This window comes from Cherax quadricarinatus, chromosome 35, assembly GCF_038502225.1.
Source record: "Cherax quadricarinatus isolate ZL_2023a chromosome 35, ASM3850222v1, whole genome shotgun sequence".
Classification (NCBI taxonomy): Eukaryota; Metazoa; Arthropoda; class Malacostraca; order Decapoda; family Parastacidae; genus Cherax; species Cherax quadricarinatus.
Genome location: NC_091326.1, coordinates 2,405,219 through 2,430,921, shown reverse-complemented (window position 1 = coordinate 2,430,921; position 25,703 = coordinate 2,405,219). Strand labels below are relative to the sequence as shown.

At 45.8% G+C, this 25,703-nt stretch overlaps 1 protein-coding gene across 1 annotated transcript in view; it reads right to left on the bottom strand.

The window, feature by feature from the left end:
• Positions 1 to 25,703, bottom strand: part of LOC128695203 (sestrin-2) — a 60,067-nt gene that overhangs the window by 14,390 nt on the left and 19,974 nt on the right. Inside the window, exons 2-4 of the mRNA XM_070091303.1 lie at positions 12,373 to 12,696; positions 4,870 to 5,064; positions 221 to 403 (exon numbers count right to left, since the gene is read on the bottom strand). Of these exons, the coding sequence (XP_069947404.1) occupies positions 221 to 403; positions 4,870 to 5,064; positions 12,373 to 12,696 (702 nt within the window). The remainder of the gene's footprint in view (positions 1 to 220; positions 404 to 4,869; positions 5,065 to 12,372; positions 12,697 to 25,703) is intronic.

The following is a 25,703-nucleotide window of genomic DNA, read 5'->3' as shown; positions in this document are numbered from 1 at the left end:
GTAAATGGTGTGTCGAACCATTCTGGCCGCGTGGACACATTCGGGATGAATGACTAATACTGAGTTCAATGACGATCACCGAGCCAATATTTCGCCGAAAAAAACTTACTCATTTCGAATATTACGAAATCTGACAACAACGTAACTAGGGGGGGGGGCTGTACCTGCATTACCTTACAGTAATTTCCCAATGACAACCAACAAAATTATTATTACTAACCTGAATATGTTGTGGCATAAGAAGCCAAGGTTGATGTGCTAACAGATTGTTGATATGGACAAGTGCATAAAGTTTCGATGGAGCATGATGTAGGCCAGCAATCCATCGAATATCTCCTCCAGCATTACGGAAGTCAGTTAGTAGAGCCTTCATCAGCCATCCAACTTCATGACGACACACAGCCTACATGGAATTAATTCTTATTAGAACTTTTAAATTAATACTTATTCATATACAGTGTCTTTTATTGCTTAAGTTCTGTCAACCTGCATTTCATTCCAATTAAGACAATCACAAATTCTATATTTCAGTAACATACTGATTATAAAAATATTTCACTTGGCCTCTAAGTCATATAATGCCACTGCTTAAATCTTCCAAATTATAAGTTAAGTACAGGTCAGCCATCACTAATCCGACAATCAGTTACCCGGTTCCATCAGTAATCCGGCACTAATTTCGGCTAGCATAATTTCAAATTTCAACATTATACCGACTCTGAAATTGTGCAGATGGCTGTAAATCCACAGCAGCAAGCCAGTGGAGGAGAAAGCAGTGATGAAAATGAGGGAGATGTAGCAGAAAGTCTCTAATGATAAGTATTCTAACCTAACCACTCTGTAATCCGGCAAACTACAGGTCCCAATGATACCGGATTAGTGATGGCCGACCTGTAGTTGCAACATTGTTAAATGTTAAATATTAAAAAACTTTATAAAATTAGACTATTTTTTTTGATCTGTTAATAGGGAGCACAAAACCCCCATGACCATAACACAAGACACAGATCACTTTGATGTACCCATGTCCATACCACACTATGCAAGAACTATGCACATAAAGGGCCCCAAAATTTGGAACTCATTACCAGTAAATACGACTATGGTGCTGTTCGCACCTACTCCTAGGTTGAGGGACTGATTACCTCATCTTCTGTACATAGTTCTACTGTCTTCAAGTTATGTCCTAGAATTTGTATTGATAAAGCCACTGGATGGCGAAACGTCTACAATAAAGATACCCAGATGTTGCACATGTGTCTTACTCTCATCAAATACTAAAGTAACCAGGTCTGAACATCAATTCAAAACTTCTCAAAAACCATTTACTCACCCTAAACTAAATATTCAATACTCAGTACTTAAATTAAGATCTCCCAATTACCTAAATCTTAACACTTCAAAATTTAAATACCCAAAGTTCATACATAACTTAATACTATATTGTAGTATAAATACCTGCACAAAACTATACTACCTTAAACTATATTGTAGCATTCTCATGCTATAAACTAAAAAAAAAAAAAAAATACACAATCTACAAAAAAACTTCAAATTGTCCCAATGTAATATCCCCAGATTTTAACTTGAGTTAACTTACTGTCTGCTTTAAATAAAAACAGATACACAACTGAAATAAACTATGATCAATTTCTCTAATTTTAAGTAGCCTGTAAGCCATTAATTTAGTCAGCCCATAATGCCATGGCATGATAGTGGCTATCTTTGCCTTCAACCCATTATTGCAACTAAAGAATCTCAATGTAAACTTGCAAAGAAATAAAAATTGCATTGTATTATATGAACCACTTAACCCTTAAACTGTTCAAACGTAGATCTACGTTTTTTCAACGTTTGAAAGTATGTAAAAAGATTTTTTTTTTTTTTTTTTACATTTGAAAACGTGTAAAAAAACGTAGGTCTACTTTTGGAGCACTACGCATGTGAATGTAGATACTGCCCTACTGCAATACAGTAAACTCTTGATTTAATTAACCCTTTCCGCGTTTCGGCCGTACTAGTACGGCTTACGCCCCAGGGTTTTTGACGTACTTGTACGCCTATATTCTAGTGCCCTCAAATCTAGTGAGAGAAAGCTGGTAGGCCTACATATGAAAGAATGGGTCTGTGTGGTCAGTGTGCACAGTATAAAAAAAATCCTGCAGCACACAGTGAGTAATGAGAAAAAAATAACTCTGCATTTTCGTATGGTATTTATGGTTGTATTCTAGTTTTCCTGGTCTCATTTTATAGAATGGAAGATATATTACAGAAATTGAGATGATTTTGACTGGTTTTATAATGAAAAGTACCTTGAAATTGGGCTCAAAGTAGTAGAAATGTTCGATTTTTACCAAAGTTCAAAATTAAACAAATCATGCCAAGCGTCCAATACACGTCAACTGGTGAGTCTAATATTCTTTCACAAGTGCGCTGATATTATTTATACCATTTCTACACTAATGCAGTAGTCTGCATAACAGTAAATCTTCTATTTTTTGTAAGAATAAAAATTCAAAGTGGAAAGCCAAAGAAATATAAGAGGGGCCTGGGGATGTGACTAACGAACAGAGAACTTGTTATTTTACTGCCAGGAATGTCTTTCTTGTTTATTCTGGACCCTATTCGGAAATTGGCATCGTTTGAAGTTTGTGTGAAATTGGTAAAATTGCTAAATTCTGACCATTTTATTGGATAGTTGAGATAGGTAAATGGGTAGTTTCTTGTACTCATTCGATGGCAAAAATGGAGTTCTAGCGAAATAGTTATGATTTTTGTTGACTAGTACACTGGAATTGGCCGAAAATATAGCTCAAAGTGGGCAAAATCGCCGATGCGTAATCATCATCGAGACTGCTAACTTCGCGAGAGCATAATTCCATAAGTTTTCCATCAAATTTCATACTTTTGGTGTCATTATGATCGGGAAAAGATTCTCTATCTTTCCATAAGAAAAAATAATTTTGTTTTTTGAAATTTGGGCAACCCTGGGAACAAGTCTTGGAGAGGGCTTGGTGACCCAGAAAGGGTTAATAACTGATGGGGGGGGGGGGGGGTAGTCAGTAATGGTGATTGTCGTGGAAAGAGATGAGACCGTTTTGCCAAGACTGCAACAATAGTGGACAATTCATAACCAACGAACTTTGTCTGTAAATTCCACAAGCTGATGCAGTGAATTTTGTCTTGTATTTCTGAAATTCATTAATCTATGTCCATTAAATTGAGAATTTAATGGACAAATTTTGGGAAATATACATTTGTTACTGGAGATCCTGCACAACTAACAACTGTGAATAATATAAGTCTGCATAACATTTTTTTTCAGATTTAGGTTCATTTTCTTATTTCAGAGACTATCTCTGTAGTATATCACTAATATGGTTAACATAATATTGACATTCATAAGAAATAATGACCAGAAAAAACAGATTTATGAACAGGAGAACCAGAGAAAAAAAAATTTATAATCAAAACTACTTGCTAGTCGCCTTTCAGTAGAAGCATTGGATACCCAAGTCGGCAAATTTGCAGACTGTAAACTAAGAAATTTCTTAGCCCACTTCAAATTGCAGAACACCACTTTCAATAATTAATATCAGGTTACTGCAAACTTTAGTCATGGACAAGAGTTATCAGGAGAGGCCTGACTTTTCAGTGCAGTGCCCTGATATGTGCTGGTAAATGGCTCTTGCTCCAAAGAATTGGAGATGTTTTCCCTATCCTTGGGTCAAACCTGTACCTCCTATTTCTATGCACTGTATAACCCTTGTGGGTTTAGTACGTCCTTCCCCATGAATATGCACATCGTTTATAATTGAACACTCAGTTATCTGGCTTCCAACATTATTTTCTGTTTAGGTGCTGGATCTTATTTGATCCAGCACCTAAACAGAAAATACAAAAAAGTTATGCACAAAATAAAGGCACAAAAATAACCGACTATCTGTTGTTGTTGAAAATCCAATGCGCCCTCTTTACCCCAAAAGGGAATAATCAATGCTCTATAAGTATAATTATTCCATAACCCCTTCTGTATAAATTACTAAATGTAAACAGAAGAAAAGCTTTATAAGGTCTCCTTTTTCAAGTCACCCAGCCTCAGTGGGAGATGACCAGTACAAAACAAACAAAACAAAAAAAAAAAGAAGTATTCTACAGGTGCTTATGTGCAAGAAAAAGTAATTTCAAATGTAGACTGAACTTGTACAACAAATGAAGCCTTACTTGCTCTCCAATTCAGTCTCTTGTACCTGGTCCTGGTGCCATCGTTAGCATGCAGTGCTGCAGCACCACAATCCTGTTATATTCTTACAGGCTTTCTAGTTTTATTTTGTAATATCTTTCATTTATTTATACAGTACATTAAACATTTACCAAACAGCAATTTAAAATATTTGGTACTAAGATCTGTCTCACTGTATTCTATTGGAGAATGTTTTGAGTGATATTTTATTTTAACATGGTCATACAGACTATCCCTAATCTGCCATGATGGTAATGAGAGTCGAGAGACATGCCAAAAGCAGACATAAAATGTAAGGCTTAATAGTGGTGGTGGTTTTGCTTACAATATTATGTCCATTTTTTAAAGGTTTCACATTGTTCTCCTCTCAAATGACTTGGCACATATACCTGTCTTTTTTATCCATCATCTGTACCAATGATTGCTTGAATTAATGTATGGTTAACAACTGTACATTCTATCAAACACCTTTTATAAAGTACAGTTTAAGCCACCATATATAGCAGTTTATTGTATATTTTTTGAGACTCTGGGTTCTCAGAAGACTGATGCACCAAAGTCAAACTACATTACTGCATACATTTGAACAGTATACAGTATACATATTTACGTATTTATATACATACCAGAGCAGCAACATACAGTCGCCAGGTGTGTGGGAGTGGTCCATCACCGAGGAGGAGGTGAGCATGGCTTCTATACCAAGTGTCACCGTAGTCACCCAGGCCCCCCAGCTGACCCACTACCCTCTCTGCCCACCACCCATTCTCCTCCTCCTCATTTCCTTCCTCTTCACTCTTCTCTTCACCCTCCTCTACTCTCTGAAATACGAGAAATGTGTCACATTTCAAGTTTGCTGTTGTATCTGAAATTAATTACTGTAGATTTTATTTGGATTACACATTCAGAAGGTTAATAATGCAGGATAATATGACAAAAGTTACTGTCATAAGACTGTCTGGCTTATTTCCATTAGGGTCCTTTAATCCTCTACCCCAGGATGTGACTTAACAGTTGGCTACCACTACTGATATGTGAACAAGGGCAACCAGTGTAAGGAAACAAGATCAATGTTTCCACTCATCCAGAGAATGAACTCAGTCCCTCAATTGTGAACTGAGGTCACTACCACAGTAATTTTAAACTAGCTGGGATTATATCATAAGCCACAGGGAAGCCAAGTACAGTGGACCCCCACATAACGATATTAATCCGTTCCTGAGAGCTCATTGTTATGCGAAATTATCGTTATGCGAATGAATTTTCCCCATAAGAAATAATGGAAATCAAATTAATCCGTGCAAGACACAAAAAAGTATGAAAAAAAATTTTTTACCACATGAAATATACATTTTCCTACACACAAAGAGAAGGATACATGCACAATAGTAGAGTAGTACATGCACTATGTATTGTGCATGTACTACTCTACTAAATGAAGAATAAATGACACTTACCTTTATTGAAGATGCAGCAATGACTGATGAGACACTGTCCTGGGAGTGCCTTTTCCTCCTGAGTACTGTAGGTCCTGTTTGGCATTTTCTTCCAGAACAGGCCTTATCACACTGTGTATGCCACTACGATTCTTAAATCTCTCAAACCAACCTTTGCTGGCTTTAAATTCACCAATATGAGCACTAGTTCTAGGCATTTTTCCCTGTTCACCTGGGTGTTAGTCGACTGGTGTGGGTCGCATCCTGGGAGACAAGATTAAGGACCCCAATGGAAATAAGTTAAGAGTCTTCGATGACACTGACTTTTTTGGGTTATCCTGGGTGGCTAACCCTCTGGGGTTAATTGTTTCTTGGTATTCTCAATAAGCCACACTAACAACGATGCTACAGCAGCAGCTGACAGTGCTACAGCAGCAGCTGACAGTGCTACAGCAGCAGCTGACAGTGCTACAGCAGCAACTGACAGTGCTACAGCAGCAACTGACAGTGCTACAGCAGCAACTGACAGTGCTACAGCAGCAGCTGACAGTGCTACAGCAGCAGCTGACAGTGCTACAGCAGCAGCAGACGATGCTACAGCAGCAGCAGCAGACGATGCTACAGCAGCAGCAGCAGCTGACGGTGCTACAGCAGCAGCAGCAGCTGACGGTGCTACAGCAGCAGCAGCAGCTGACGGTGCTACAGCAGCAGCAGCAGCTGACGGTGCTACAGCAGCAGCAGCAGCAGCTGACGGTGCTACAGCAGCAGCAGCAGCAGCTGACGGTGCTACAGCAGCAGCAGCAGCAGCTGACGGTGCTACAGCAGCAGCAGCAGCAGCTGACGGTGCTACAGCAGCAGCAGCAGCAGCTGACGGTGCTACAGCAGCAGCAGCAGCAGCTGACGGTGCTACAGCAGCAGCAGCAGCAGCTGACGGTGCTACAGCAGCAGCAGCAGCTGACGGTGCTACAGCAGCAGCAGCAGCTGACGGTGCTACAGCAGCAGCAGCAGCTGACGGTGCTACAGCAGCAGCAGCAGCTGACGGTGCTACAGCAGCAGCAGCAGCTGACGGTGCTACAGCAGCAGCAGCAGCTGACGGTGCTACAGCAGCAGCAGCAGCTGACGGTGCTACAGCAGCAGCAGCAGCTGACGGTGCTACAGCAGCAGCAGCAGCTGACGGTGCTACAGCAGCAGCAGCAGCTGACGGTGCTACAGCAGCAGCAGCAGCTGACGGTGCTACAGCAGCAGCAGCAGCTGACGGTGCTACAGCAGCAGCAGCAGCTGACGGTGCTACAGCAGCAGCAGCAGCTGACGGTGCTACAGCAGCAGCAGCAGCTGACGGTGCTACAGCAGCAGCAGCAGCTGACGGTGCTACAGCAGCAGCTGACGGTGCTACAGCAGCAGCTGACGGTGCTACAGCAGCAGCTGACGGTGCTACAGCAGCAGCAGCAGCTGACGGTGCTACAGCAGCAGCAGCAGCTGACGGTGCTACAGCAGCAGCAGCAGCTGACGGTGCTACAGCAGCAGCTGACTGTGCTACAGCAGCAGCTGACTGTGCTACAGCAGCAGCAGCAGCTGACGGTGCTACAGCAGCAGCAGCAGCTGACGGTGCTACAGCAGCAGCAGCAGCTGACGGTGCTACAGCAGCAGCAGCAGCTGACGGTGCTACAGCAGCAGCAGCAGCTGACGGTGCTACAGCAGCAGCTGACGGTGCTACAGCTGCAGCTGACAGTGCTACAGCTGCAGCTGACGGTGCTACAGCTGCAGCTGACGGTGCTACAGCAGCAGCAGCAGCAGCTGACGGTGCTACAGCAGCAGCAGCAGCTGACGGTGCTACAGCAGCAGCAGCAGCTGACGGTGCTACAGCAGCAGCAGCTGACGGTGCTACAGCAGCAGCAGCAGCTGACGGTGCTACAGCAGCAGCAGCAGCTGACGGTGCTACAGCAGCAGCAGCAGCTGACGGTGCTACAGCAGCAGCAGCAGCTGACGGTGCTACAGCAGCAGCAGCAGCTGACGGTGCTACAGCAGCAGCAGCAGCTGACGGTGCTACAGCAGCAGCAGCTGACAGTGCAGTAGCAGCTGACAGTGCTACAGCAGCAGCAGCAGCAGACAGTGCTACAGCAGCAGCTGACAGTGCTACAGCAGCAGCAGACGGTACTGCAGCAGCAGACGGTACTGCAGCAGCAGACGGTACTGCAGCAGCAGCAGCAGCAGCTGATGGTGCTACAGCAGCAGCAGCTGAAGCTGATGGTGCTACAGCAGCAGCAGCTGACAGTGCTACAGCAGCAGCAGCATCAGCAGTTGACCATGGTACCACAGTATTTCGATAATATTTCTCACCCTTTTTACCACAGGGTTGGCACTAGAAGCTTTATTGGGGCCCATGGTCACTTATTTTGCAGATAAAATCACCAAAAACGCTGTAATACGAAATGTTCCGATTGTATGCTTGGATGTTACCGCAGAGGCTGGCTTGTAAACAATGTCACTGGCGGAACATGTGAGGCTGGCTCAGGCTGCACAAACGCGTCTCGGACGAATAGTGTTGAGCGGGTTTTTTAGCGGTATGCGAGGCAAAATCTTAGCGATAAAATGTATCGGTATGCAGATATAACGTTATGTGATGCCAACGGTATGCGGGGGTCCACTGTACGTACAGCCTCTCCTCACTTAGTGACACACTTGTTTACTGATGACTCGGACTTACGATGAGCTCTCTGACCAGTATGCACACCTGAACAATGTATATTAGAGCTGATTTCCTCTACAGTCTCTCCTCACTTAACGAGTGAGTTCCATTATTAACCCTTAAACAGTCCAAACAGATCGACGTTCAAATTCATAGTGCTACAAAAGTAGATCTACTTTTTTTTTTACATATTTTCAAATATAACAAAAAAATGTAGATAAAAGTTTTTTTTACACGTTTTCAAATGTAAAACAAAGAAGATCTACATTTTTTTACATACTTTCACATGTTGAAAAAACGTATATATACGTTTGGACCATTTAAGGGTTAAGACCATGTCAGTAAACAAATTTGTTACTAAGTGAGGAGCATACAATAATGGTAGTGGGTTTGTGTCAACTATCACTGATAATGTTTTAATGCCACCTTTGTACCTTTTATAACACTTCAGGTATATTTTTAAAATGTTTATACAGTAGTGTTCTGCATACTGTAACAAACAATAGAGGAAATCAGCTCTAATATACATTATTTAGGTATGCATACTGGCCAGAGACCCCGTCGTAAGTCCAAGGCGTCAGTAAACAAGTACATCACTAAGTGAGGAGAAGCTGTATTCTGTTTATTACAATATACAGCACACTTTCTTCTTTCAACAAACTGGCCATATCCCACCAAAGCAGGGTGGCCCAAAAAGAAAAACAAAAGTATACAGTACACTACTGCATGTTTAAAATATACTAAAAATTTTATAAATGGTGCAAAGGTGACATTAAAACAATATAAAAGATGGTTGACACAAACCCATTTCCATTATAGTATGCTCCTTGCTTAGCAACAAATTCGTTTACCGACGTGGTCTTAGGAACGGAACTCCATTGTTAAGTGAGGAGAGGCTGTATTTGTATAAATGGTTTACGAAACCAGCAAGTTAGTAAAGGAGACGCTTGTGCAACATTTGAGCATCTTTTTTCTGGAAACATTTCACCAGCCAGTGATATCTTCAGTCCAATACATCTTGCACTGTTCTTCTCTGTATTGGATCGAAAAAGCCACTGGATGGTGAAACTTTTCCAGAATAATGATACTCAAATGATGCACAAGCTTCTCATTTGCCAAAATTTTAGGGGTAATTCATACCAACACTGTTTACCCCACAAGGGGTACTGTATTAGCAAATACAGAATTAACTCAAATTGGACTTGTGAATATGTATCCCTCCATCATACTCAAACATGGAACCAACTGCTGTATAAGGTAGGTAACCACTACACTGCTGTATTTTTTTTTTTTTTTATTATCACACTGGCCGATTCCCACCAAGGCAGGGTGGCCCGAAAAGAAAAACTTTCACCATCATTCACTTCATCACTGTCTTGCCAGAAGGGTGCTTTACACTACAGTTTTTAAACTGCAACATTAACACCCCTCCTTCAGAGTGCAGGCACTGTACTTCCCATCTCCAGGACTCAAGTCCGGCCTGCCGGTTTCCCTGAACCCCTTCATAAATGTTACTTTGCTCACACTCCAACAGCACGTCAAGTATTAAAAAACATTCGTCTCCATTCACTCCTATCAAACACGCTCACGCACGCCTGCTGGAAGTCCAAGCCCCTCGCACACAAAACCTCCTTTACCCCCTCCCTCCAACCTTTCCTAGGCCGACCCCTACCCCGCCTTCCTTCCACTACAGACTGATACACTCTTGAAGTCATTCTGTTTCGCTCCATTCTCTCTACATGTCCGAACCACCTCAACAACCCTTCCTCAGCCCTCTGGACAACAGTTTTGGTAATCCCGCACCTCCTCCTAACTTCCAAACTACGAATTCTCTGCATTATATTCACACCACACATTGCCCTCAGACATGACATCTCCACTGCCTCCAGCCTTCTCCTCGCTGCAACATTCATCACCCATGCTTCACACCCATATAAGAGTGTTGGTAAAACTATACTCTCATACATTCCCCTCTTTGCCTCCAAGGACAAAGTTCTTTGTCTCCACAGACTCCTAAGTGCACCACTCACCCTTTTCCCCTCATCAATTCTATGATTCACCTCATCCTTCATAGACCCATCCGCTGACACGTCCACTCCCAAATATCTGAATACATTCACCTCCTCCATACTCTCTCCCTCCAATCTGATATCCAATCTTTCATCACCTAATATTTTTGTTATCCTCATAACCTTACTCTTTCCTGTATTCACTTTTAATTTTCTTCTTTTGCACACCCTACCAAATTCATCCACCAATCTCTGCAACTTCTCTTCAGAATCTCCCAAGAGCACAGTGTCATCAGCAAAGAGCAACTGTGACAACTCCCACTTTATGTGTGATTCTTTATCTTTTAACTCCATGCCTCTTGTCAAGACCCTCACATTTACTTCTCTTACAACCCCATCTATAAATATATTAAACAACCACGGTGACATCACACATCCTTGTCTAAGGCCTACTTTTACTGGGAAATAATTTCCCTCTTTCCTACATACTCTAACTTGAGCCTCACTATCCTCGTAAAAACTCTTCACTGCTTTCAGTAACCTACCTCCTGCACCATACACCTGCAACATCTGCCACATTGCCCCCCTATCCACCCTGTCATACGCCTTTTCCAAATCCATAAATGCCACAAAGACCTCTTTAGCCTTATCTAAATACTGTTCACTTATATGTTTCACTGTAAACACCTGATCCACACACCCCCTACCTTTCCTAAAGCCTCCTTGTTCATCTGCTATCCTATTCTCAGTCTTACTTTTAATTCTTTCAATAATAACTACCATACACTTTACCAGGTATACTCAACAGACTTATCCCCCTATAATTTTTGCACTCTCTTTTGTCCCCTTTGCCTTTATACAAAGGAACTATGCATGCTCTCTGCCAATCCCTAGGTACCTTACCCTCTTCCATACATTTATTAAATAATTGCACCAACCACTCCAAAACTATATCCCCACCTGCTTTTAACATTTCTATCTTTATCCCATCAATCCCGGCTGCCTTACCCCCTTTCATTTTACCTACTGCCTCACGAACTTCCCCCACACTCACAACTGGCTCTTCCTCACTCCTACAAGATGTTATTCCTCCTTGCCCTATACACGAAATCACAGCTTCCCTATCTTCATCAACATTTAACAATTCCTCAAAATATTCCCTCCATCTTCCCAATACCTCTAACTCTCCATTTAATAACTCTCCTCTCCTATTTTTAACTGACAAATCCATTTGTTCTCTAGGCTTCCTTAACTTGTTAATCTCACTCCAAAACTTTTTCTTATTTTCAACAAAATTTGTTGATAACATCTCACCCACTCTCTCATTTGCTCTCTTTTTACATTGCTTCACCACTCTCTTAACCTCTCTCTTTTTCTCCATATACTCTTCCCTCCTTGCATCACTTCTACTTTGTAAAAACTTCTCATATGCTAACTTTTTCTCCCTTACTACTCTCTTTACATCATTCCACCAATCGCTCCTGTATTACCCTAATAAAAGCTTGACAGTCACTGACTCAATATGGTTTGATCACATGAAAGCAAACTTAGGTGGTATCCTCGGTCTCTTATAACAGTACTGTATAGAAAACCTAAACATTGTTCTCTACTCAGCTAACCTTTGATGCTCATGAAAGCTCTTGGGTCAAAGACTTTGAGCTACTTTTTCCATTCTTGGATGTAACCTGATTGCCCCAAGAACTCTATGGCTCTTTCATGAAAAGTTATACAATGGTTTCAGACATCAACATGTCTAGCCAGAAATGATTAGTATCTAACTTAGTGTTTTTGAGATACTCTTAAAGTAACTGGCAGTACCAAATAATTAGACATTCACATAATCATGATTAGAGTAGCAGGCTAAGTAGGATTCTCAAATTTAAAAAAGAAAATAAACTAGAGATTTACAATGCCCAATAATAATGAAGTGTTTACGGTGATGGTGGTTTCTTGATGGGATAATACAAGGTTAGATGTTCCTGGAGGCTAGGAACATACCTGTTGGAGGTCACACTGCTTTGTCTGGTGCGGAATATGATGGGGCTGCCTTTGATGAGTGAGGTTCGGCCCCTGCTTGCCTTGTTCCAAGACCCTGCCACCTTGCCTATGCTGCTGTTGCTGTTGCTGCTGTTGCTGTTGCTGCTGTTGCTGCTGCTGCTGCTGCTGCTGCTGCTGCTGCTGCTGCTGCTGCTGCTGCTGCTGAGACTGCGACAGGTGCAAATGCCCCTGTTGTGTCTGTCCAAGCTGTATGTGCTGTGCTTGTAGAGCACCTGACTTCACCGTTGTGGTTGCTTTGTTAACTTGCGTTTCGATGGCAGCAGCCTGTAACATAACAGTCGTTTTAGTTACACAATAAATGGTACTGTACCCAAATAAGGTACCCCATTGTTGCTCACTGAACTGCTAGATCTATTACAACACCTTTCAAGAGTGAAGGCTCTTGATCCAAGGAATCAGAACTACACTCAGCAGCATCAAGGACTCCCTGAGGTGCCTCTGATCATAGTCATCACTTTATGACAGTGAGAAAATTATTCTGTCCACACAATCACAGGCGGCATCAACCACTTGAAAGTCTTTCAATAACAGTAGTACCTTTGAGCTGGCAAATACTGTGGTACAACAACACCTGGTACAACAGTTTTCCCTCCATTTAGCAGCACCAGAAACAGCTAGCTTTTGTTTCCACTGTATAACTATCAGAGAATCATGTACCAGCACACTGCTCGTTTATCCAATTCTGCTGAATAAAAAAGTTACCATGCCCTCAGACACTTTTACACATGCTGTGTACTTACTAATATGTCCATTCAACGTGGAGACACACTGTGGTGAAAGAATGATCATAAGTGTGATGTGAATGTGACACTTGTGTAACACTTGGGAATCAATACATGTATTGTGGAAATGTTTCACCAGCCAGTGGCTTCTTCAGTTCAATATAGAGAAGAATGATGGAAGATGAGGCGTAGCAGTTTGGGGTAATCAGTACCTCAGCCTGGAACAGATGTGTTCATAGTTACCATACCCTGTGACATGTCTACACAAGCTTATGTATACATTTACCACCTGTTCAAGTGAGGGAGCACATGACTGACAAGAAATAAATCACTGTCTGACCATACTGGGTTATCCTAGATAATTTATACTATATACAATAATTGTAGTACTTATGTGTGCCCGTGCCTAAATTAACTTACTCATACTGAAACATAACTATCCAAGTCTGGGCAGCTTAAGATGCATAACTGAAGTAGTGGGCAGCAACAGCTGGTTCACACCTCATTCACTTAGTCAATTACAACAAGTTTTTACAGAAAATCTTTATTTTATAATAGGCTGAACGGTTTCACAGATATTTTCATAACTATGTTCTAACAGGAAAGGCCTAATTATGCAATATATTTTTGGCAACTGCAACTAAGCTTAGCTTCACACTGATTAGCTCAATATAGTTACAAGTTATGGCTCAATGTAGTTACAAGTTATGGTGATATTGACAACATACTTAAGATGTACGTGCAGTTCTGACATTTGTTAAAGGAAATGCTACTTCCTATTTCCCAAGTACTGGAGACGAGGGATGCGGCCCGGGTGGGAGACGAGGGATGCGGCCCGGGTGGGAGACGAGGGATGCGGCCCGGGTGGGAGACGAGGGATGCGGCCCGGGTGGGAGACGAGGGATGCGGCCCGGGTGGGAGACGAGGGATGCGGCCCGGGTGGGAGACGAGGGATGCGGCCCGGGTGGGAGTCGAGGGATGCGGCCCGGGTGGGAGTCGAGGGATGCGGCCCGGGTGGGAGTCGAGGGATGCGGCCCGGGTGGGAGTCGAGGGATGCGGCCCGGGTGGGAGTCGAGGGATGCGGCCCGGGTGGGAGTCGAGGGATGCGGCCCGGGTGGGAGACGAGGGATGCGGCCCGGGTGGGAGACGAGGGATGCGGCCCGGGTGGGAGACGAGGGATGCGGCCCGGGTGGGAGACGAGGGATGCAACCCGGGTGGGAGACGAGGGATGCAACCCGGGTGGGAGACGAGGGATGCAACCCGGGTGGGAGACGAGGGATGCAACCCGGGTGGGAGACGAGGGATGCAACCCGGGTGGGAGACGAGGGATGCAACCCGGGTGGGAGACGAGGGATGCAACCCGGGTGGGAGACGAGGGATGCAACCCGGGTGGGAGACGAGGGATGCAACCCGGGTGGGAGACGAGGGATGCAACCCGGGTGGGAGACGAGGGATGCAACCCGGGTGGGAGACGAGGGATGCAACCCGGGTGGGAGACGAGGGATGCAACCCGGGTGGGAGACGAGGGATGCAACCCGGGTGGGAGACGAGGGATGCAACCCGGGTGGGAGACGAGGGATGCAACCCGGGTGGGAGACGAGGGATGCACCCCGGGTGGGAGACGAGGGATGCAACCCGGGTGGGAGACGAGGGATGCAACCCGGGTGGGAGACGAGGGATGCAACCCGGGTGGGAGACGAGGGATGCAACCCGGGTGGGAGACGAGGGATGCAACCCGGGTGGGAGACGAGGGATGCAACCCGGGTGCAACCCGGGTGGGAGACGCGGGCTGCCACCCGGGCGGGAGACGAGGGATGCAACCCGGGTGGGAGACGAGGGATGCAACCCGGGTGGGAGACGAGGGATGCAACCCGGGTGGGAGACGAGGGATGCAACCCGGGTGGGAGACGAGGGATGCAACCCGGGTGGGAGACGAGGGATGCAACCCGGGTGGGAGACGAGGGATGCAACCCGGGTGGGAGACGAGGGATGCAACCCGGGTGGGAGACGAGGGATGCAACCCGGGTGGGAGACGAGGGATGCAACCCGGGTGGGAGACGAGGGATGCAACCCGGGTGGGAGACGAGGGATGCAACCCGGGTGGGAGACGAGGGATGCAACCCGGGTGGGAGACGAGGGATGCAACCCGGGTGGGAGACGAGGGATGCAACCCGGGTGGGAGACGAGGGATGCAACCCGGGTGGGAGACGAGGGATGCAACCCGGGTGGGAGACGAGGGATGCAACCCGGGTGGGAGACGAGGGATGCAACCCGGGTGGGAGACGAGGGATGCAACCCGGGTGGGAGACGAGGGATGCAACCCGGGTGGGAGACGAGGGATGCAACCCGGGTGGGAGACGAGGGATGCAACCCGGGTGGGAGACGAGGGATGCAACCCGGGTGGGAGACGAGGGATGCAACCCGGGTGGGAGACGAGGGATGCAACCCGGGTGGGAGACGAGGGATGCAACCCGGGTGGGAGACGAGGGATGCAACCCGGGTGGGAGACGAGGGATGCAACCCGGGTGGGAGACGAGGGATGCAACCCGGGTGGGAGACGAGGGATGCAACCCGGGTGGGAGACGAGGGATGCAACCCGGGTGGGAGACGAGGGATGCAACCCGGGTGGGAGACGAGGGATGCAACCCGGGTGGGAGACGAGGGATGCAACCCGGGTGGGAGACGAGGGATGCAACCCGGGTGGGAGACGAGGGATGCAACCCGGGTGGGAGACGAGGGATGCAACCCGGGTGGGAGACGAGGGATGCAACCCGGGTGGGAGACGAGGGATGCAACCCGGGTGGGAGACGAGGGATGCAACCCGGGTGGGAGACGAGGGATGCAACCCGGGTGGGAGACGAGGGATGCAACCCGGGTGGGAGACGAGGGATGCAACCCGGGTGGGAGACGAGGGATGCAACCCGGGTGGGAGACGAGGGATGCAACCCGGGTGGGAGACGAGGGATGCAACCCGGGTGGGAGACGAGGGATGCAACCCGGGTGGGAGACGAGGGATGCAACCCGGGTGGGAGACGAGGGATGCAACCCGGGTGGGAGACGAGGGATGCAACCCGGGTGGGAGACGAGGGATGCAACCCGGGTGGGAGACGAGGGATGCAACCCGGGTGGGAGACGAGGGATGCAACCCGGGTGGGAGACGAGGGATGCAACCCGGGTGGGAGACGAGGGATGCAACCCGGGTGGGAGACGAGGGATGCAACCCGGGTGGGAGACGAGGGATGCAACCCGGGTGGGAGACGAGGGATGCAACCCGGGTGGGAGACGAGGGATGCAACCCGGGTGGGAGACGAGGGATGCAACCCGGGTGGGAGACGAGGGATGCAACCCGGGTGGGAGACGAGGGATGCAACCCGGGTGGGAGACGAGGGATGCAACCCGGGTGGGAGACGAGGGATGCAACCCGGGTGGGAGACGAGGGATGCAACCCGGGTGGGAGACGAGGGATGCAACCCGGGTGGGAGACGAGGGATGCAACCCGGGTGGGAGACGAGGGATGCAACCCGGGTGGGAGACGAGGGATGCAACCCGGGTGGGAGACGAGGGATGCAACCCGGGTGGGAGACGAGGGATGCAACCCGGGTGGGAGACGAGGGATGCAACCCGGGTGGGAGACGAGGGATGCAACCCGGGTGGGAGACGAGGGATGCAACCCGGGTGGGAGACGAGGGATGCAACCCGGGTGGGAGACGAGGGATGCAACCCGGGTGGGAGACGAGGGATGCAACCCGGGTGGGAGACGAGGGATGCAACCCGGGTGGGAGACGAGGGATGCAACCCGGGTGGGAGAGGAAGGATGCAACCCGGGTGGGAGACGAGGGATGCAACCCGGGTGGGAGACAAGGGATGCAACCCGGGTGGGAGACAAGGGATGCAACCCGGGTGGGAGACGAGGGATGCAACCCGGGTGGGAGACGAGGGATGCAACCAGGGTGGGAGACGAGGGATACAACCAGGGTGGGAGACGAGGGATACAACCAGGGTGGGAGACGAGGGATACAACCAGGGTGGGAGACGAGGGATACAACCAGGGTGGGAGACGAGGGATACAACCAGGGTGGGAGACGAGGGATACAACCAGGGTGGGAGACGAGGGATACAACCAGGGTGGGAGACGAGGGATACAACCAGGGTGGGAGACGAGGGATACAACCAGGGTGGGAGACGAGGGATACAACCAGGGTGGGAGACGAGGGATACAACCAGGGTGGGAGACGAGGGATACAACCAGGGTGGGAGACGAGGGATACAACCAGGGTGGGAGACGAGGGATACAACCAGGGTGGGAGACGAGGGATACAACTAAAGTGGGCAGTGTGTGGAGGTGGTACCAAGACAAGTCTCAACTCTCCCAGCTTGTAGCTCTGTCCACATCCTTCAAATTATCAGTCAGTAGAGGTAACATGACTAGTATCACCTCAACAACAGCACCACTATAACCAGTTCCCACCCACGGCTGCTGCTGCTCCTCACAGCTGCCTACTACCACTTCCCAAGCCACTAGCATGTAAACCCACGTCTACGGGTCATATCCTTCATGGGAGGCAGGCAATAGGAGGTACAGAAGCTGCCTACCCCTTCCTTGGCCCAGGCCTGATTGCATCCCCCATTCTCCAACCGCTGTATGGTCACCTAAGGGTGCAGCGCTTCCCAAATAATTCACCGGAATTCCTTCACGCTTGTGAATGTTTTGATCCAAGGATCTGGAACACGCCCTCTACTTTAGAAATCGCCTGATTACCTTTCCTTCCCCAGTCACTGGATGACAACTGGTTTATCGCTTTACCATAATAATAATAATAATAATAATAAAATTCATCGTCTCCCCTGCTCTATGTATATATATATCTCTGCAACTAGTGTGTTGCCTGCCCGGCAACACACACATCGTGGCTTGTTGATCATCTGTAAACAAGAGTAATACTGGGCCAGAGCCTCGCTCAACATAATCTGGTGGACACTGCACAACAACACAGAAAATCTGGATGCTCAGCAACTTGTCCACCGCTGCTGCAAACACTACAACATGCACTCTAAAGGCAGGCATCTGCTTCCAACCTCCCTCCCCTCCCCCCATCGAAAATAATGCTGGGACCCCTAAATGCATGGATATTATACAGCGGCTTGAGGGAGTGGGAGGCAATCGGGTTCGATCCAAGGAAAGAGAAGACAGGTCCAACTTCATTGGATAAAAAGCCCATCATCAGCACCAAGGATCCTTTGTGCCTTGAGGGAACCCATAGTCTATGCCACAAGTAGAAGTAACCAGTGTCCCGTGGCCTGGTAAGCAACGCTCTCGCCTCTCAGTGTCCCTGGTTTGATTCCCGGCAAAAGTGAAAACATGAGGCATGTTTCCTTATACCTGCTGTCCCCGTTCACCTAGTAAGTAGGTACCTGAGCGTTAGTCGACTGGTGTGGGTCGCATCCTAGGGACCCACACTGGAAATAAGATTCCTCGATACGCACCGACTTTCTTGGGTTATCCTGGGTTGCTAACCCTCCGGGATTAAAAATCCGAACAAAATCTTATCTAATCAGACTGTTGAGTAACTCATCCTCAGAAGCTTCTTATTCAGGACGAAGCGCAAAACCTGTAGGTGTTATACAGCACTTGGGAGAATAGGTGAGTGAGATACTAAAGTCCCAATACGACTCGGTGTTCAGCGAGCCGTTACCAAGAGAGTCGACACTAAATGAATTCTTTATGACCGAAACCCAAAATTTGTTCATCTCAAAAATCTCCGGTATTATCCTAACACCACAAGACTTTGAAAAGGCAATGACAACCTCATGCACTCTGCCCCAGGCCCAGACTCATGGAACTCCGTGTTCATCAAGAACTGCAAGAAATCCCTGTCACGTGCCTTCAGCTTTCTATGGAAAGGAAGCACAGACACGGGGGTCGTCCCACACTTACTAAAAATAAGAGACATAGCCCCACTCTACAAAGGTGACAGTAAAGCAATTGCAAAGAACTACAGACCGGTAGCACTAACAGCCTATATCATTAAATTCTTTGAAATGGTTTTAAGAAGCAAGATCGCCAACCACCTGGATGCCAATCAATTACGCAACCCAGGGCAACACGGGTTTAGAGCAGGTCGCTCCTGCCTGTCCCAGCTACTGGACTATGACAAGGCCCTGGACGCTACAGAGGATAAACACTGCAGATGTAGTATACACAGACTTCGCAAAAACCTTCCGACACGTGCGACCACGGTGTAATAGCACACAAAATGCGTGATAAAAGTATAAAAGCAGGAAAAATTAGTATATGGATCTGTAACTTCCTAACAAATAGAACACAAAGAGTAATACAGTAAGCAGAGTAAAGTCCGAAGCAGCTACGGTGAAAAGCTCTGTTCCACAAAGCACCGTACTCGCTCCCATCCTATTCCTCATATATGATAGATGTAAGCCACATTTCCGAGTCTTCCTTTGCGAATGACACCCGAATTGCCATGACGGTGTCCTCCATCGAAGATACCGCAAGACTCCAAGCTGACATCAACCAAATCTTCAAATGGGCCACTCAAAACAATATGAAGTTCAGTTATGAGAAATTCAAACTATTCAGATATGGAAAACTTGAGGAATTAAAACTATCAGGGCATACAACAAATTATAACCATACAATAGAGTGAAAAAGTAATGTGAAGGACCTGGGAGTGATGTCAGAGGATCTCGCCTTCAAAGACCACAACAATGTATGTACCGCATCTGCTAGAAAAATGATAGGATGGATAATGAGAACCTTCAAAACTAAGGATGCCAAGACCATGATGATTCTCTTCAAATCGCTTGTTCTCTCTAGGCTGGAATACTGCTGTAAACTAATTTTCCCTTCAAAGCAGGCGAAATTTCCGACCTGGAGAGTGTACAAAGAATTTTCACGGCACACACAAGTATGATAAGGCACCTAAATTAATGGGTACGGTTGAAGTCCCTTGATATGTATTCCCTGGACTGTAGGAGAGAGAAATACATGAAAATATACACTTAGAAAATCCTAGAGGGGTTAGTACCAAACTTGTACACGAAAATCACTCCCTATGAAAACAGAGATGCAACATTCCCCCAATGAAAAACAGGGGCGCTACGAGTACACCGAGAGATAACAGTGTCAGGGGCCCAAGACTGTTCAACTGCCTCCCAGCATACATAAGGGGAATTACCAATAAACCCCTGGCTGTCTCCAAGAAGGCGCTGGACAGGCACCTGAAGTCAGTACCTGATCGGCCGGGCTGTGGTTCGTACGTCAGTTTGCGTGCGCCCAGCAGTAACAGCCTGGTTGATCAGACCCTGATCCACCACAAGGCCTGGTCTCAGACCGGGCCGCGGGGGCGTTGACCCCCGAAACTCTCCAGGTATAGGAGGTAATCGGGTTCGTCTCAACAAAAGGAGCTCGAATTTCATGGATCAAGAGCTCTTGAGCACAGATCCTCGATGGAAACAAAGGCAGTGTATTGAAATCCTTTATTGGCAACGTCTCACCCACGTAATAGGTTTTTTAAAGAGTTTTATTGGCATTTCACACAGTGGCTTTTTTCAAGTCAACAGTATTACTGACAACGTTTCGTCCACAAATTGAGCTAAGTCAATAAAGGATCTCATTACACTGCATCTGGGTGTCTTTCCATCGTGTCGATTGCCTAAGTTATAACATTTGCCTCCACAGATCCTCGCTGTGGACTGTTAGGTCTTCTTCCCTTCAGACAGGGAAGAGGGCACTGATGCTCGTGAAGGTAAATTCTTAAGTTCTTCATTATTATTTACTTCATTAATACATCGGCCGTTTTCCCACAGAGGCAGGGGGACCCGAAAAAGGAGACACTTTCATCATCATTCACTCCATCACTGTCTTGCTAAAGGCACGCCTACACATTATTATTATTATATAGAGCCTGGGGGTACTTTTTCCATAGCACTCGGCGGTGGCAGGTAGGGGATGTTCGCCCACCTTCCCACACAACACCGCTGTTGTTCCCACGTAACACATGACTCAAAAATTCAACAAGCGCATGTAGCCACACTGATAAAAAGAGAACGAGTGTGCGATGACCACTCATCATAACACCGCCGAGCAAACACCAGCTGACAGGCAACTGTACAAACTAGTTATAAAGAAAATACCCTTCAAGGAGGTTGGTTGCCTTAAGCTGGTGAAAGGCTCTTGATCCAAAGAACTGGAGTTACCCTTCACTTCCCTTCTCGAATCAAGCCTGATTTACTCCCATTTCCAGGTCCTGTATAACGCCCACGGGTTTAGCGCTTCCCATAAACATACCGAGTGATATTGCAAAATACTGTACATTTGGACCCCTAAAGTGATTTTCTTTAATGTCGGTGATTGACGTTTGATCCAATGAACTGAACCTTCCTCGGATCGAACATTAGCTAACTGCCTTTTAAATCCCCAGGCAATGTATGACCCTTACCTACGAGTTTAGTGTTCTTCCCTCCCCCTTAAATATAATAATGTACAGTAGGTTTTTTTGATGGGATTACAAGTAAGACAGGTTCCGCACAGAACCTGAGCAGAAGTCCTTTCCTGTACCTTGGCACGAGTTACAAATATGCAACAGTGTATAAATTGCGAGAAAAAAAAATGGTATCAGTACCAAGTTACCCCACAAGGGTGAGTGCTGCCCCCCCCCCCCTTGTGAACAATTTGCTTAGACTGGCAGCGTCTAGCTGGTGCTTACCAAACGGAGGATCAAGCTGCTTCTACCAATCCTTCCACTGAATGAATCATAGCGGTTTATTGTTTCACGTCAAGAGCAACAATTTCTTAAGTCATATAAAAAACATAAATGGCGGAACACACAAGTTGTGTATGCCGGAACACACAAGTTGTGTGTTCCGGCATAGACTTTGAGGCTCTCTTCCTCTTCCACTAATCAAAACTGATTAACTCCCATCCCCCAGATTCTTGTGGGTTCAGCGCTTACCACATTATTTAAAAATGTATGGATAAGTGAAAGTCCTAAATCGGAAGAACGACAACACGCGGCACATGTAAACAATATAACTTAATCAAACCGGATGAGAAAGAGTTTTGGTTAGCATAAGTACAAAGTCAAGGGCAGCAAGGTAGCATGTGGTGCACGGTGACAGCCAGTTAACACAACGTATTCTGCACATGATTCACATAAAACCTCCTTCATACGTCGTCTGCATATTAAACCCTCTGTTCAACAATGTACAGCATAGCCTGTAAATGCAACTCTTGGTATTCATTAGGCAGCAGTCCACGCTCACAAGTGAAGTGCTTTAGAAAAGTGCAGCAACCAATGATGTAACAATAACAGTGTTTGTTGCAAGTTGTGTCCCGCCACCCCTGTTCCTAACCCGCCACGGTTGCTCCTCGCCCTTTACAGCAACACAAAATTTACGAAAGTGAAAATTGTTATGCTGGAGCCACACAACTGGTCAGCCATTGTATAAACACCCACACATTACCCGCCTCAAGTCCAACATCAGAATAAATAATACAGATCAAAACCTTTATGAAAATGCAACACCAGTTTTCCGTATCAAAAAATAATTCTAACTACAAACAAGAAACATATTAATTTAAAATATGGGAAGCAGGTTTAAATAACAAAATAATTGAATGTATGTGCCGTCTTAACAAATTACACCATTTATTTTTTAATGTTAATCCTGACGAAACTATTTAACCCCAAACCTTGCAAGGGGTTGAATGGTGTCTTGCTCCGGTCAAGGGCTCTTGGTCCAAAGAACTTGTTATCCATCCATTCCTTAGAGCAAACCTGATTACCTCCAGTTCCCAAGGTGTTGCATGACCCTTACGTATTTAGCTCTTTATGAATATATGAACCCCGACATATCGTCTAGCGTGAATAACTAATGTCAGCTCGTTTAAACTAAATGTGCGTCCTGAGTGAAGGTACCAGTGTGATACCTTGTTAGTAGCCAGGTACAGTACACAGCTGGGCTCTCGTGACAGCACAATAAGGTGCAGTAATATTTGGGTACGAGAGCAGCGTGTGTAGTTGTGAGGTACCCTGTACCCTAGCTAATACTGTTAATGGTACCTCCCTCCACCCGTCCTCACGTTATCATGCAAGCTACTGGGTGTCTCTGCTAATGTGTCACCTTGACGCCGCTGTCATGTTTTGATGCGGCTCGTACGAAATGTAATAACGCGCGCTGATGCTATTAATGTGACACTCGTGCCAGCTTGAGCCTAACCGCTACCGGTGAATCATAAGACAGCGCGTGCGTGCTCTGGGAATACACCAGATAGGTCACCAAGGCTAGTTGCTAGGCGCGGATCTGCTCTCCCTGACTGGCTCGTCTGGCTCTAACTGCCGCATCCTCTCGCCCGTCCTCAACACACCTTGCACAGCCCCCCTCCAGCGCCAGCAGGTGTATCAGTGTGTGTGTGTGTGTGTGTGTGTGTGTGTGTGTGTGTGTGTGTGTGTGTGTGTGTGTGTGTGTGTGTGTGTGTGTGTGTGTGTGTGTGTGTGTGTGTGTAAGACGCCGGGTTACCAAGACCATCCCCCAACGCCCCTTCCTCACAACCTCCCCGCCTCCAAACTCCTCCCACCGGTCGGCAAGGTGAGGGAAGGTCATCACAGCCAGGCTCTTAGCCAAATGGAGGTTCCAGCCTTTTATAATAACATTCGCCTCCAATTTAAACTGACAAGCTGCATAGCACATGATTAATATTGCGCCATCTTGTACCCCTACAAGGCGGATGTTTGTAACAATGTTAAAAACATCCTTGTCTATGACTTAAATAAGTTATGATTTGTCGCAAGGGACGATTTTTTTTTTTATCAGTGTCACTGTCAGTGAAGCAGCTTACATGAAGTACAGCACAGTACATGTCAGCCCAACTATCCTAGTTAATTAAAAGATGCGTTATCAACTCCACCCTCGGCTGTTGCAATATTCAGGTATTACTAACAATAAAATTATCATGATTTACTTGCAGCAACGTCTGCATTTTTTAAATGCTGCGAGCCCGGGTAGTTCATAAATATTAGTGATGTTAATTCTATAATCCTGAACTCTGCTATCCATTATATATAATTCCCAGTGTTTACTCTCCACACATTTTATACTTTTTCTGCCTTGGCGTTGCTGCATCATCCTGCCACATATAAAGATAACCTCAACGCCTCTTGCCCACCACCTCAACTCATCTGTGTCCTGTTAATTTATTTCAATTCAACTCATTGTGGCTCCAGAAGTAAAATATTCGTGTAGATGTCAGTTTCCTGGCGCTGCTCAGCCACTGCGTTGTATCGAGGCCATTTTTTTTAAATTTGTTTAAATGCCCGCTTTAATGTGTGTAACCTTCAATATCATAACTTAAAAAAGACTTTGTATGTTTAAGAGAATATCCAGAAATTAGTGATGGGGGATAGATAGTACTTTCCTAGAACTTTTTCCTACCCACAGTGAGCCTTCTCATTCCCAACAATTTTGCAATATTACAGTAGCCATACAATTAGCTTCGGTATTTTCTTATTTTCTAGTATTTTTACATTTCGTGGTTTTTATACTGAAACCGCATTGAACCGTCTTAATAACGTTTCAGCACATGCTTCTATATTTTTTTAAATTTCACATTTAAAAATCATAAGAGAAGTCCGTAAAATATATATTCAATATTTCATGTGATTTTCTTTAAAAATACGCGAAACACTAAACAAATTAAGAAAAATGTCATAAAATGTTACACTGTGATAAATATGGACAACGAGTTCATCTTAGTTGATTGAACTTCAGAGAAGTGGTAGACGAATTTTAATGCAAAAGTGCAAATATCTATAGCACTTATTTAAATACAGAACTTGACCATATAGAATGTGTAAAGAACTTGGGGAGCTATGGTAAGCAGAAATCTGAAGTGAAGATACCAGTGCCTAAGGGACCGTAAGAATCCTGTCAAATTTCTTTGATTTATATCAGTAAGTACAAGCAATGGGAGTCCAAAAGTTATTTTACAGCTTTATACATATTAGTAAGCCCCCATTTAGATTATGCGGCACAGTTCTAGTTTCCATACTGCAAAATGGATATAAATGCATTAGAAAACATGCAAATAACGATGACAAAATTAATCCACTGTATAAGGTGAGTGTGGAAAATACTGTATATATTTTCCAGAAATACAGTAGTTATATGTAAATAGATGGCCATACTGTATTTAATAAAAATTGTTATAAAAAATGGGAAGCTCTGCGCCTGCGCAGAGAAGACTCGCCATGTTTGAATTGAGACAACAAAAACGTTAGTGAATAATGGGAAGAATTTTCGTGCTCTAGAGGTGAAATTGGGCTGACACCTCTCAAATAGGAGCCAAAATTGTTGGATGTGCATTCCTGCATAACTTGAGATATCAGGCGACTGGACAAGACAGCTCCAGGAACCTCAGATAAGTTTATTTATGTTTGTAACTCTGGCCAGTGTTATTTTCATGGAAAGACAGTGAGGTTTACTGAGTATGATACACCTTAATCTCCAGTCAAATTGGTTTACCTGGAGAGAGTT